General features: G+C 40.1%; 1 protein-coding gene across 1 annotated transcript in view; it reads right to left on the bottom strand.

The window, feature by feature from the left end:
* Positions 1–210: 210 nt before the first annotated feature.
* Positions 211–15,776, bottom strand: part of LOC131413600 (24-hydroxycholesterol 7-alpha-hydroxylase) — an 89,773-nt gene continuing 74,207 nt past the window's right edge. The window contains exons 11-12 of the mRNA XM_058554211.1: positions 4,298–4,385; positions 211–965 (exon numbers count right to left, since the gene is read on the bottom strand). Of these exons, the coding sequence (XP_058410194.1) occupies positions 894–965; positions 4,298–4,385 (160 nt within the window). The 3' untranslated portion in view covers positions 211–893. The remainder of the gene's footprint in view (positions 966–4,297; positions 4,386–15,776) is intronic.

Below are 15,776 nucleotides of genomic sequence, written 5' to 3'. Positions count from 1 at the left end.
GGGACAGCCCTGGTGGCCTAGTGGTTAGGTTCAGTGTGCTCTGCTTCAGTGGCCCAGGTTCAGTTCCTGGGCACCGACCTACACCACTCGCCTGTCAGTGGCCATGCTGCGGTGGTGGCTCACATACATAAAAGAAGAAGACTGGCAGCAGATGTTAGCTCAGGGCAAATCTTCCTCAGCAAAAAAAAAAAAAAAAGGAGTGCTTTCACTTTAATTAAAATACAAATCAACACATCAATCAACATACATTTATTGAACATACCTTACAGAGAAGGTACTGTCCTAGGCATAGCTGAGTGCAGAAATGAGTGTAAGACCTGCTCCCTGTTTCCACAGGTCTTAGAAAGCTCTCATTTTATTCATTCTTTTAGCATTAGATGTGTTTACAATAAAGAATTATATTAATAGAGCTTAAGAATTCCAACTGCTAGTTAAGAATCATATTAAAAAAATAGAAATTTTCCAGAAATTATTTAATATTTCTTTAGTCTAAGACTTTTAGCCTTTTTCAAAATAGAAATTTAAGTATGTTGCCTTCACAGTGAAGTTACTGTGCTAAGATTTTCATTCAAATGACATATCTCTATTTGAAGTTTTAATACAGTTATGCATAAACCAAATTCCAACTTCTGAAGAAATGTCTCATTTTTTAAAATCATTTAAACATTTTCTATAAACCATGTATTTGGGTCTCTATATCAGTAAGAGTGATGTCAGATTCTTGGTCTACTCTCGAGATAACAAACGCACCATTTGGACAGTTGCTTGAACTAAGTCCTAAAGCAAAGTTAGGCAGTGTGTTTTAGCAGAGCTCAGGTCTAGCTGCTGCCAGGCTGGTGAAGGGGGGCAGTCACTCCTCCAGAAAGCCTGGCCCTTCTTAGGCCCAGCAGATGTCATTTTCTTCGTTTAAATTCAATTCGGCATTGTCCTTCTGGCTGCTGCACACCCACCAAATGCAGAGGACTCTAAAAGCAGAAATGCAGAAGGAATACAGAAATTAAGAGACATAAGCCAACAGTTTTAGACCTAAAGTTTATTCAACTGTAATTATCTCTAAAAGGTACAGAGTTTAGGTTTGAAAGATTGGAAGTGTTTGCTTGATGCATTTCACATTGTCAAGCATCAGTTCTAGCCTTCCATTCAAGGAACAGAAAAGGAGGCAAATTCCTTATTTTAACAGCAATCTCTTCACAGTTTCACATGCTCCAAGGCTATGGGCCTGCCACTCACCCTTCACTTTGTCTGGCTAAAGAGGATACCACAAATAAGGCTCTTTCTGCATTTCTTTCTTTTTTATTTTTTTGTGAGGAAGATCAGTCCTGAGCTAATATCCATGACAATCCTCATCTTTTTTTGCTGAGGAAGGCTGGCCCTGGGCCAACATCTGTGCCCATCTTCCTCCACTTTATATGGGACGCCGCCACAGCATGGCCTGTCAAGCAGTACATCGGTGCGCGCCTGGGATCCGAACCCGGGCCGCCAGCAGCGGAGTGCGTGCACTTAACGGCTATGCCACGGGGCCCTCCCCTCTTTCTGCATTTCTGTCCCCAGAGCTGTGACATCTCATTTATAATTGCTGCATAAGACCTCTATACCACATGTTATAGATGTTGGTAGTGTGAACCACCATTACCATGTACCTAAGATCATAAATTTCCAAAAGGATATTTTGTGGGTTCCAAATGTTCTGATATGTCCTAGCCACGAACAAGGGATGAATGTGTGTGGGGGTGAGGGGAGGTCAGTTTACTGAAAATAATACAAACAGACTGCTGAGTCTTAGGAGCTTGAAAAAGAAAAGCAACTGTGCTGTCAACCTTGAGGGCTGGGGGAAGATGAGGAGTAAGGAAAGAGGCAGTCAGTCCAATCTAGACCATCAGTCTGTTGTCAGGTTGGAATGCTCAGGGCACAGAATGGGCTCCTTAGCAAGGAGATTCTTAGTGGAGTTGATAAAATGAGGTGCAGGGTTTCCGTGGACTCCCTGAAATTGGATCCACAGTTGTACGTATATAAAGAGGTATGTTCTTTTCTAGAAAGGGAATTCATAGGTTTGTGAGATTTTCTAAGGATCCATGACCCCCAGAAAGGCTAAACAGAACAAAACCAACCAACAAGACAAAGAAAACCCCACTGTGTTAGCAAAAATGGGCTTGCTTTTGCAAGAGTTGAAGTTGGTTTTCTTAAGAATCCTCAAAAGGGAATAGCCCCCATTGCAAGCATCTGGACACTGCTACCCAATCATGGATCCTGGGAAGCTTTGTGATATTTCTTTATTATTTGGTTCTAAATGAGAGAGAACTGAAATTAAATTAATTTATTAAGACTCTTTGAAGTAAAATAAAACACTGGGCTGTTGCAAATAAAAACTGGGGATTCTAGCATTTGATTTATGCTATTAGAACAAGTATACTTCTTTGGGGGAGCTGATTTCCAAACCCAGTGATCTCCCTGCACTTGACTAAAGAGTGTTCAGAACATACCCTGGCAACCCAGCCCTCCCATCTCCTACAAGAGCTTGGTAATTTGAAGGTCATTTCCTGCATTTTTTTGATCACCTCATTTTACAGCTTATTAAAACAGGTCCAATAATTAAATAATTTTAATCGATCTTTCTCTTTCTAGAATAAGAGTTGTGAAATGAAATGCCCTTTGAGATTGTAAGAATTCACTTAGACCTTTCCTTTTTACAAACTGAGATGATATTTCTTTAAAAAATGTTCTTAGTAGTGTCAAAACAGAAATATGACGTATGCAGAACAATATAGTAAATACAATAGAATTCTTAGCTAGGAAGAAAGTGCTGGGCAAAATCTTGCCTAAGGAACTGGTCAAAATTACTTATCTCTAGGGTTAGGTGTTACACGGTTTTGACAAATGTCATCCTAATCTGAAAAGGCATTCATGCGTCCTCTTGCTGGTGAGAAAACAGTTGGATGCTGAATCAGTTCTGGGCAAAATGGTGACATCCAACTTGGTGCACCAGGAACTGGTATTTGGTGAGTGACAGCCTGGCCCTGATCTTCATTTTGACAACAAAACTATACTTGGCTGTGAACCTTTGTGAACGGTGTTTTGATTCCCTTTCATTGTAGGATTTTTAGGGCTCTTCATCACTGATAGTTACTTGTACTCAAAACAGAAGTGCAAGAGACATACAGCAACTAGAAGGATGTGCAACTATGACAGACAACTATCTATTGGGGCTTTGGGGAGAAAAAGGGAAAAAAAGGAGGAGGATTGGCATAGATGTTAGCTCAGGGCTGATCTTCCTCACAGAAAAAAAAAAAAAGAAGTGCAAGAGAAATCAAGGGAAAGTGCTGAAGTGTGCATATTTATGAGTAATATAATACTGTCTGTCACACACTTACATAATTTTTATTGGAATGTCACCCAAGAGTGTTGTTTATTCCTCCATACTTATTATATCCAGAGTAAATCAAAGCACTAAATGCCATGTGAATAGCCCTGAGATTACAATGCTTTATTCTGAGCTTTACCCTCAGTTTAAATAGAACTTTTTATTCAGAGTTTTCAAAATAACGTCCAAACATTTGGAATTAAATTGAACTTTCCCTTACTTCCTTGGACAGTGGTCCTCAAAATGTGGTGTCCAGAGGAGCAGCATCAGTAGCACCCAGAACTTGTTAGAAATGCAAATTCTTGAGCCCCTCCCTAGAACTCCTGGATCAGGAACTCTAGGGGTGGGGCCCAGTATTTTGTGTTCTAACAAGCCCCCACCCCGGTCACTCTGATGCTTGCACCAGTTTGAGAGCCACTGGTCTAGGAGAATAGACCTATAGAAACACAGAGGAGTAAATGATTGGAATAGTCAACGGTCAGAGGTAGGAAAAGGTCACGGCCTTTTCATGTTTGTTCACTGATTTCACTGCTGGGTTAGTTTTCTTCCATGCCATTGCTTTCCAAATGGACCAAGGGCTATGACTTGACTCCAATACTGATGGTTCACTTTTAGACCCACAGACATGACTTTCTAGGAAAACAAGTCCAACATCAAGGCCATGTTATTTGACCCAGGGAAAAGGGTCAAAGTTGGGAAATTCCTTGAGGAGCTCCTAACACTGAGTGGTAGAAACACTGCTATTAGGTCCCGGTCTTGTGGTAATGGGGCACATAAATTAGATCCGGAATTAAGGGAGTGTCTTCTCAGTCTGGTTCAATGTTAAGATCAGGCCTAAGTGAAAAAATCAGTCAGCTCATCCCTAGTAATTAAAACCAAGGGGTTAGAGTTTATATCAAATTTGAAAGTCATACTATTCAAAATTCTGAAAACACTTACTTGTTTTGGCAATGGGTCTAGAAGACTACAGTCATAATAATAAAATATTAAAATAACACATATTTGAATCTTTAACAGAGCAAACCACCTGAAAGAAAAATATAAAATTGTTACTTGGTGTTAAAAGATGCATAAATATCTACCAATAGAGAATATCTAGAAAGTACACATATTTCAAAGCAAATATGCTCTTCTTTGTAATATAAACTTTTACTATTAAAAGGATAAGTAAAGAACTTACTCTTTTCTTTTATAATGCTACTCCATGGGGTAGGTAGGATGATTCAATTGCTTAAAAATGTATGTAAAATGCTTAGCCAGTGGAAGCACTCAATAAATGAGAGCCCGGTCTCTCTCCTGTTTTAGATCTGTTCTTTCTAACCTGGTAGCTATTAGCTACATGTGGCTATTCAAATTTAAATAAATTAAAGTTAAACAAAATGAAAAATTTCAGTTCCTCAGTTGCACTAACCATATTTCAAGTGCTCAATAGCCATACGTGGCTACTGGATACCATATTGGACAGTACATGTTTAGAACATTTCCATGATCACAGAAAGTTCTGGGAAGTCTTGTCTGATCCAGACCTTTATTGCCCACTTGAAATTACTGCCTAAATGTTCTATAGGCACCTCAAATTCCCCATAATTACCAAATTTATTCATTGTTTTGTAATCCTTCACTCAGATGTCTCCAAGCTTTTTGCTCATACACTCCAACAACAAAATATTTGAGCATATCCTACGATATATCGATATTCATTTATTTGTAAATTATATACACATACTACTGTTATCAGTTTATTGTCTACTTTGTAAGACACAAACAGATATTAAAAAACTGAGAAAAGTGTAAATGGAATTCTGTTATTTTTTCTTGCATCCCAGTGGGTTGTTTTGAGCTTTCCTCAGGGCAGGCAAACTCTTTTAGGGGTTATAGCCCTTAATGAATGCACTTAGTTGAACAGGTCAGAAAACTGGAAGTCATCGTAGACTCAATCTTGTCCATCATCCTCCATATCCAATCAGGCACCAAGTCCTTTTGTTTGGTCTTTTAACTACTTCCCAATCCCTCTCCTTATCCCCTTATCTCCAGCCCCTCCACCTCTCCCTCAGTGTAGTTCTTCATCATTTATTGTCTGGATTACCGAATCAGTTTAGCTTCCAGATTCATTTCCTTCTACTCTATCCTTCACTCTACCACTGGAGTGAACTTTCTAAAACACAAATCTACCACTGTCTCCTCATTTTACACATACACCCAATCTGTCAATGCTTCCCATTTCCTTCCAAATGCCATAGGAGAGCACAGCCAGCCCTTGAAGATCTGCTCCCTACCTATCTCCCCAGCCTCTTCTCCCTGATAGCTCCTCCTTGAAACCTGTGCTCTTGCCACACTGTGTATACCTGACGTTCCCTCAATGGCGATAGTCTCTGCTGCAAGCCCTTTCCCCATCTGAGGCTCAGGCTCCTCTGGAGGCATTCCCTGATCACTTGCTTCTGGGCTGAGGTGCCCTTCCTCTCCACTTCTATGGCTCCCTCAGCCACACAGCCACAGCATCTACTGCACTGAATTGCAATTGCTTATTAGCCATCTCTCTTCTAGAGGAGGAATTGTATTGCTGGACCTTAACACAGTGCATAGCACACTACTGGTGTCTAATAACGTTAATGGAATAAGTGAATAGATGATGGAAGGTGATACCTTCCATAAAGCAGATTCAATTTCTCGCCCTTTCCAGTCTTCTTTGTTTCTGTGGCACTTTACACATCCCTTAACAAACGTCCTTATCTTACAATCCTACTATATTACAGTTAATCATTTGCACGAGTGTCTCCTCTTACAGACTACATTCCTACAAAAAGCAGCAACCATGTCTTATTTATCTTTGAATCCTCAATGTTTGTTGATTGAATAAGTGAATGAATATGAATAATCTGATACTCATACTAGATAATTAGATTTGTTTTCCACTGGTATTCTTGAAACATCTTGACTATATTTTATTTCAAATGAAATCTGGAGCACTCCAGGTGTTGTTATAACCCACTTGGATACCACATCAATTCTTCACGAACATTTATGATGCAAATTTAACTCTACTTACTCACCAATGCTCAAGATAATGAATTTCAACAGAGTATCAATGTCTATGAAATAGAACACACCCAATCCTTACTGATTCAGATCAAATTAAGCAGCGATTCTAAGAAAGAGCAATTCTGCTAGTTTGTGTGCAGGTTCAGAATTTCTCACAACTAAGTTTTCGTCAAACGTCTAACAAATTAAAACTTTCACTTCTGGCCATGAGGAAGTAACAGAAATCAACGTTATCCTCTCACCTTAAATAACTCAAAAACCGGGCAAGATCCACAGTGCGAGATGAAAAGCCGCACGAGAAAGGAAAGGAAGGAGGTGAGCCCCAGGACCCCCAGCTTCCCGCCCACGGCAGTTTCCAGGCCACGGCACAAGGAGCGGAAAGCCCACACAGACCCGACAGTCTCACTAGATTACGGAGACAGAGGTCAGAGTTCAGGCAAGTTAAAGAGACTAGACCTTGCAGGGAAGAATATCAGAGAGGAGGGAGTTTCAGAGAGACAGCAAGACTGCTCCAGGGGTCTCCTTGAGTATTTGGCTGAGTACTGATCTCTGTGAGAGGAAACTGCTGAGGCTGGAGAAGGAAGATGGAAAGAAAGCCACAGAGCAGTAAGCTGAATAATGAATAGAGGGTACACACACACAGAAGTCTGTGTCCCACAAGCAAGAGTGGAAAGATCTTGCAACACATAGACGATTGAGTAGAGTCCTTAAAAGGGTATTGCCTTAGTGGGGGATTATACTATCTTAAACTAAATGCCACTCTGGGTGTACCTTAACACAGCTTAACAACAAATTTTGAAAACTTGTTTTTCTAAGCAACTAACTACATGCTATAATAAAGCCTAAAACTGAAGAAATACAATAAAATCTAGTATCCATGACACTTAAAATTCCTATGTTGCATCTATTCAAAAATTACCAGACCTAGAAGAAACAGGAAAACATGACACATAAGCAAGAGAAAAATCACTCACAAGAAACAGACCCAGAAAGGACAGATACTGGAAACAGCTAATTAAATGTACTTCACATGTTCAGAAAGGTAGACACATGATGAAGAAAGAAACAGAAGATATAAAATATGTCAAGTTGAACTTCTAGCAACAAAAAACAATATCTTAAGTGAAAAATATACTGGAGTGGATTAATAGAAGACAAAACACTGCAAAAGAAAAGATTATGGAACTTAACAATGGAAAATATCCAAAATGAAGTACATAGATTAAAAAGGCTGAAACAAGAAATGAACAGAGTATCAGTGATCTATGATATAATATCAAGCAGACTAATGTACATGTAATTTGGAGATGCAGATAGGTGGGCAGAAAAAATATCTGAAGAAATAATAGGTGAAACATTTTCAAATTTGTGAAAACTCTAATTTACAGATCCGAGAAGCTCAATGAACCCCAAACAGAAGAAACATAAGGAAAACCATACAAAGGCAAATCACAATCACATTGCTAAAAAACAACGACAAAGAAAAAATCTTGAAAGCAGGCAGAGAAAAAAGACAATAAATAAAGAAAAACATAATTAAAAATGGTCATAAACGTCTCATCAGAAACCGCAAAAGCCAGAAGACAATGGACCAACATCTTTAAAGTGTTGAAAGAAAAAAATTAACTGTCAAGGTATGAAGAAAAGGAGCTAATATGGTTCTTTATAATAATGCACTAACTCTACTTTGACAGAGGCCAGTCTTGATAACTTGGGGGTAAATATTTAATTTCCTCTTTATAGATTTGGATTATATCATCTTATAGGAAAACAAGATGTTTGTCTTTGGGAAAATATGTGAAAGACAGAAAAAGAAAGAGATGTTGAAATGACAGTTAACCATTCAGTACAAAATTTGAAGAATTAACATTTAGACATATCTTAAGAGAACTGAATATGGTGTGCCTTGGGACTTGAGTTCCTTAAAACATTCCGTTGTTTTGAGGAACTCAAGTCCTAAGGACAATCATGGACAGTCCTGCTGAAAGCTCCCAGTGTTATTCTATTCTCAGACTTTGAGAAATGTTCTAATGGAGGAAGGGAGATGGCTCCTGGAGTGAGATCAACTCCTCAGTGGTGGGATGAAGCTAAGAGGACGGTGGCTGCTCTGCAGCTATTTTGCAAAAGAAACAAGCCCAGCCTCGTGTACAGGAGTAAACAGTTAGGAATAGAGGACCTGCTATGAAGTGCTCAACCTAAATACTTTTCTCCCGGACAATGAAAAAAGAAATATTTTATGTATAATTTTAATAGTTCCCTGCCTACACAGTAACTTTTGTTACCTCAAAAATTCAGATAAATCTGATGCACTTACACTGTCTTGTGTGACAGTGCAGTGAAGAATAGAGATGATAAAATGGCAGGAAGCATGAAGAGCCTCATGTTTACCCCACTGCTGGAGACAGTGTGAAAGAAACAGCGTCCCATGTTCAGTGAGGAGCTGGGGGTGCAGCAAAGATCGCAGAACACGAAGGGTCAAATTTGAAGTGGACAACTAGGGTGTGGATGTAAGACACCTGCCTTTGCCCCCCACTCTCCCTGGAAGACAGTGATATTTATGGGAACAGTGAACAGACACTTAGGTTACACGCTAGGAGTTCTTACCATAAAATAAGATCTCCATTCATTCATTCATTCATTCATTCATTCAATACTTATTGTCTTCCTGTGCTTTATACTCTTCCAAGTGCTGAAGTTAAAACAACATTCATGCTCTCATGAAGCTTAAATTCTAGTAGGGAGGTAGCAAGCAGAAAATAAGTAAACCAACAAGAAATGCATATATCAAGTATGAGAATAAGTACTAGAATAACAAAAAAGACAAGGTAAGGAGAAAGAGAGCAATGGAGATGTAGGCTAAAACATTTCAGATAAGTAAGGCCTCTCTAATGAGGTGACATTTTAGCAGACACTGGAATAAAGTAAGAGAGTAAGCCACAGGAATATTTGAGTACAGTATTCCATTCAGAGGAATTAAAAGGTGCAAAAAGCCAGAGGTTGGAGGATGAGGAACAATAAGGAAGCTGGCATTGCTGGAGATGAACGAGAAAGGGGGAATGTCAGAGAAATAATCCAGGCATGCAGAGAGCCTTGTGGGACCTGGTAAAGACTTCATTTTATTCTGTGAGATGGGAAGCCACTATGGATAGTTTTGAGCAAACCTGACAAGTTTAAAAAGGATCATTCTGGCTGCTACATTGAGAACAAGATATAAGATGATGTGGATGGAAGCTAGAAGACTGATTAGGAAGCCAGTACAATTTTCCAGACAATAGAAAGTGGTGACTTGGACCAGGACGGTAGAAACAGCCATGAGCCACGGTTCGAGTGTGGCTACGCTCTGGAGGATGCGCTGATGGTTTGCATCGCAGGCGTGAAAGACGTAGAGTCAAGGATGACTCCAAGTTTTTGACCCGAGGAAGCGTGAGGATACAGCTGCTGTTTACCCCAGCAACGGGGCAGACTGAAGGAAGAGCAGGTTGAGGAGTTGTCAGCTGGAGCTCGGATCTGACCCGTTAAGTGGAGCTCGCTATAGACTAGTGCCTTGGAGACACCCAGTGGAGACGTTGGGTGGAAGCTGGGTAAATGAGCTTGGTGTTTAGGAAGGATTCGTCAGGACTGGAGATATAAGAGATAGGAATACAGAGTCATCATTACTCAGACAATTATTTAAAGCCATGGTACAGCATGAAATTACTTAGGGAGTAAGTTACATAGAAAAAATAAGAAATCTGAGGAGAGAGCCTGGGGACACTCCAAAATTTGGAGGTCAGGAAGATGAGCAAAGGAGACTGAGAAGAAGTGGCTGGAGGGGTAGAATAACAATAAGAGGGTGAGATCTCCAAACCCTGAAGAAAGAGCCCCTTAGCAAACGGAAAAGGTGGTGAGGAGTACTGACGTGAAATTAGACACCGGAATTCCCCCTTGCATTAACTGGCCAGTTCTCAGTACTTTGCTCCCTTCCTAGAAGTAAATTAGATGAGATCACTCTTTCAGATAACTAAGCTGACATTTCGTGTTCAGTAGAATACCCAGAGACTCCCCAGGATTCAATGTTTACCTGGCAGCACCAGAAAAATACTGGCTAATTTTGCATTTGTGAATTATAGAACAGTTTTATAGGTTCCACTCTATCCAAATAGATCCTACTCTTTTGAAACTCCAGTTTTAGCCCTTCTCTAACAATAGCTTGCTAGAGACCAGTGCACCTCTCTGAGCTCAGCGCCCGGAGGTAAAGGACCCCTGCACGCTTCCTCCAAGTCCCTCGAGGAGAGGCACTGTAGCAAGCAATCAAGACAACAAGCCATCTGGCTGGCAAGGTGGGGCTGTCCCAGCAGAGGGGGCAGTCTAGGCAGAGGGATAACCTGTCCCAAGGCACAGACTGAGAAGGGGCCCTGGAACAGCGAGGGGCCTACGAGTTGTTTACTCCCTGCAGAAGGTGAGGTGATGAGAGATGGAGCCAGACAGAGCAGGAGGAGCTGGTTCATGGAGGGGCTGAATGTGTCATGCGACAGTGTTGGGACTTTGATCCTGAAAGCGCTGCAGACCTAGTGAATAAACTGTACTATTGAAAAATTGTACCTACATGCGAAAGCCAAGTTTCTTTAAGCATTATTACACATAGGAAGCCCTCAATAAATACTTCCTCTATCATGCAAATGCGTAATTAAACAAGACCAATGTTCACAGGCTATTAAAGAGTACAAATGTCAACATTTTAGAAATACTATGTATATTTTGATTAGGAATAATGTTTATCAATTCATTAAAATAGTTTTCCACTAGAATCTGTAAGGCAGCATTTCGTTATCTAACTTGAGTCCCTGTGATGTTCTTAAAAATCATAAAACTGCATTTCCCTTAAGGTAAGACTAAAATTCAGGCTTTTGATCAATTCATACTGTACATTAGTGAGATTTTAATATTTTTCTTCTCTTATTTTTGAGTGTTAAGTTAGCCTAGGTATTAAATTAGTATTAGTTATTAAAATAGTGTAAATATTAATATTATATTTATATTTCATATCAGTTCTAAACATTTTGATATCCTAGTTAAAGGAAAAGTAAGATGAACTAATAATACAGATAATAAAATAATATGTGCTAAAAATCTTATTGTCTCCAAATCCAAATATTTGGATATTCTAGCGGAATTACCTCAACTATCCACTAAATAAAGTTAATGTTTTTGCAATGGCAAAAAATAAATTGTGTTTTCAAGCCTTTACCATGTTACTGAATTTTGCTCAACGTCTAAAATACCAGAGACTAACATATACGTACCTGTGACATTAAAAGCTTTTTATGTCAAAGAAAATGGGCTTCACAAATGTATTTTTACAGAAGCTCTTCAGAAGCAAACTGAGCAATGTTCATGTTAGGAATTTTTTTAATACTTCTAATGTCAAAACAGTGAAAATAATGAGGCATATTATTTATAACAGATTTATTTTTCACACTTACAAGAACAACATTACACATCTACAAATAAAGCTCATTAAAATATAAACATGTTGAAAATTCCCTAAATACTTAGTGCTTGCGTCTTTTCCCCATTTGTAGATAAGTGCTCAGGGAGCACCACACAGGCACTGAGAACACAAAGTCCAACAAAACACAGACTCCACCCTCACGTTGCTAGAAATGCGCCTGGAGAGACGGGAAAGATGACAGTCTCAGACAAAGGTGGAAACAAAAGGTGGTGGAAACTTGGAGTCTGGAGAGAGCACCAGGACCTGGAGTCATCAGCACTGACTTGATGTGGAGGTGAAACCTGAGCTGGACCTTGACAGAAGGACAGGCTTTAAATAAGTAGACATGTTGAGTGAAGACATTCCAGACCCAGCAGAGAGCATGAGCAAGGGGAGGAACGGGCACTGTAGTTAGAGGACAGCTAGCAGACACTCTGGGGATGGTGTTCCCAGGTGTCCAGAAAGGTACACTTGGTGTCAGATTGTGTAGAGCCTGGAGTTCTAGGCTAATGAGTTTGGCCCACAGGCGCCAAGAGTCTTAACAAGAGAGAGACAATCAGAGATGATTATTTAAGGAAAATTAATGTGTATGTAGTGAGTAAGACGGATTGAAAGATGAAATAATAGAGCCAGGGAGAAGGGTCAGGAAACTATTATGTCACCTGATGCTGAGGCAGGAAGACCTGGTTTCGGAGGTGGGAATGGATATGGAAGGCCAAAAAGAGGAAGGAGTAAAGGTCTAGGAGAAGGATGATAACGTCGAAAAGCAACAGAGAGTACTAAAAGAATGATAGGAGTAGGGGAAATCAATGATTTTAGTTTTAGATGTCTTAATTTTGAGATTGAATCTCTCTCTTTTTTCCTACTAGAAGTCATTGCAGGCAACGCCAGCATGGGCTGGAAAACTGCCACTGTTGCCAGGAGCAGGGGCTCTGAAGTATATTCCTAGTTGCTACCAGCTGCAGCTTATGAAAAGAGAATGATCTCGCCCTGGAATTCAGAGAAGGCAGCGTGCAGACATACTTTCACAGACATCCTTCATAGAAGCATGGCTACTTGAGTTAAAGGGAAAGTACTTTTCTTACAACCTCAGTCCCCTAACAAATCTTTTAGGAAAATAAAATCAATTTGGTGGCAAGAGGCAAAATAATCTACACCACCGGTTCTCAAACTTGAGCATGCATCAGAACCACATGGAAGGCTTTTTAAAACACAGATCTCTGGGGCCCCCTCCCAAAGTTTCTGATTCAGTAGGTCTGGGGAAGGGTCTAAGAGTCAGCATTTTTTACAAGCTTCCAGGTAATGCTACTATGGGTGGTCTGGGGATCATACTTTAAGAATCACTGATCTAGAGAAACTTGACAAGGAGAAAAGAGGAAAAATATGTTAGAAGACGTAGTTTATCAAACCTTTTAGTTTTAGCACACAAAATTAAAATTACAAAGACTATCTCAGCTAGACATGAAATGCTAGGGCTAGGGTAGCAAACTTTTGAATGGGAATGATGGTGTGGGCATAAGCTGGTAGAGTGAGCAGGCAGATGTTTATATTAAGTGAGGGGGAAAACCCAGAATAAAATGGGGAGAGAAGAATGGGATAAGGATAAGTTGGAAGAGAAGCAAAAGATAACATGTGAAGAAAAGAAGAGAATGGGAAATATTTAGAAGGGGGAAAGGAGGTGAGAAAGCAGATGAGAAAGCAAAGAGGAAAGGACTGGAGAACCTCAGCTGTTCTTGACTGGAGATACTGCTTTCTGTTTCATTGGGAAGATTAGACCTGGCTCTAGTAGGGAGGCGTTGTCTGAAGTCACTGTTTTTCAAAGTCGCAGCCTGGATTGTTCTAATGGTGATTCCACAGCTACACCTCCTAGAAGCCAAGCTCCCCTACGGATGGGCTAGAAATTTGGATACCTCTTTGTAAACCTTCTTATTCAAGAAAAAGGCAGAGGAACAGTACTGACTTCATTAAGATTAAGTACTCACCAAATAGAAATGATCTCATGGTATATTTTAAATTCCAGACCTTCTGGAAACCTATTGTGTGTGGCTGGTATATGTTAATACACTATTTCATGGAATTCAGTAAATCTTGAAAGAAAACTTTTGCTTTTAAGGAAATTATATTACTTAGGATGCTTTTGGTTGAAAGCGACAGAAAACTCACATCAGACTGGTTTCTCTATCAAAGGGAATGCGTTGCTTTATGTGCCTGAAAAACCCAGAGCTGGTGCAGGCCTCCGGCAGAGATCCCTCCAGCAGCTCCGCCATGTTAGCACAGAGCCAGCTGGCCTTTGCTGCTCTGCTCTATGGTACCAACTTCATCCTAACACCATCTACTTTTATAGTCTCTAAATAGCTGATGACAGTTTATGGGGCCAAGTGCTTCCTTACTCACATCCCAGAGGGAATGATTATTTTTGACCCAGAGGTCTCAACAGAAACCCTTGTAGTTAACTGGACTGCTTAAAGCATATGCCAACACCTAAACCAATCACCATGGGAAGGCAGGGAGGGGACAGGGAGGGATTTACGGATTGGCTTAGGGAATGGGGCTCCACTCCTATAGAGCTGGGGGTGGAATCAACACCCCAGAAGCCCATGGATCTCCGTAAAAATGAGGACTGTTAGAAAGGGAGGAGAAGGCATTAGGTGACGGGGAGATGATAACCTATGGGCAATATTGTGATACAGTACAGTTTTAATTCCAGTCCTCTCTTCCTAGAAACTAATCCCTCTTTCTGAACAGCATACCCCTAACTTATTCAAGAGCAGTCACTGAGTTTGATGAGGGGAGAAGGACCATCAGAAAAAAAGGGGGAATGGGTGGGAGATACCCAGCCCAAATGGCCCTTTCTTTCTCTCCATAGATATAAACCCTGCCCAGGTGTTCTATGTGTCACAGAGGGGCTGAAGATCTATTTTGCAAATAAAATAAAAAAAGGGTCCTTTCTGAAATTTTTCCTCAGAAACAAATGTTTTATTTTAGAAGCACTTTGGCCTAAGTATCAAAAATCACTCTTGAATTGCTTCTTCTGTTCTTGACAGACTTAAATCTTAGCCTCATAATGAAGTGTCAAAATGAAATGGCTGGGAAAGAAATGAGTGCAATTTTGCCAATGGTTTCTGTGCTCCTCTGAGTGAGTCACTGCTTCTCAGTAAAGCAGAAAGAAGCGAGAAGCATGGCTTAAACTGAATAAACGATTCTGGCAGCCTGGCTCAGTCTTGGAATGAACCACATCTATCCACCCTTCCCACCCTCATTCCGAACCCTTTTTATGCACCCTCTGGGGACATGTGCCCACCATAGTGAAAATGTTAGGAAACAATCATATAAGTACATACAGTTCATTCAAATCTATTTAACAACTGGATTTGAGAGGATGCAATGAACCAAATTTGCAAATTCTCATGAAATCCATAGGCATATGAGTTTGCTCACTCCTCAAAAGTAACGAGCTATCTCTAAGTATAAAAGGGAGAAAAGCTACTTATAGTATGTCTCAAATACAAGATTGTGCAAAGATGTTTTATGGAACAAGGCACAATTATTAAAATAACATTATCTTTAATATAAACATATAGAAACAACTGTGCTCAGAGCTTCACAAACCCCAGATATATAGTTGCCTTGCTATCATTAGCATACAGTCACATTACATACCTATGAGCACTTAATTTTTTTCTCCCCCCAAAGTTTATACCACTGCCCCTTGGGAAGTTGTGCTTTCTTCTATGCTGTTTATTGATTATTCTCATCTAGTTCATAAAGCCTTTTCTCATGCCCCTTCCTCTGAACTCCTATGGCAGTTATGATGTATATGAGTCATCTGGCATTTCTCAAGTGTTATCTTACGCTGTTAAGTAGGGCTTGTTTCTCATGTTGCTATGTCTCATCTCCCCAACTATGTTA

This window comes from Diceros bicornis, chromosome 14 (assembly GCF_020826845.1).
Source record: "Diceros bicornis minor isolate mBicDic1 chromosome 14, mDicBic1.mat.cur, whole genome shotgun sequence".
NCBI classification, from domain to species: Eukaryota; Metazoa; Chordata; class Mammalia; order Perissodactyla; family Rhinocerotidae; genus Diceros; species Diceros bicornis.
Note: the sequence above shows the minus strand (reverse complement) of the source record. Positions and strands in the feature narration are given on the sequence as shown.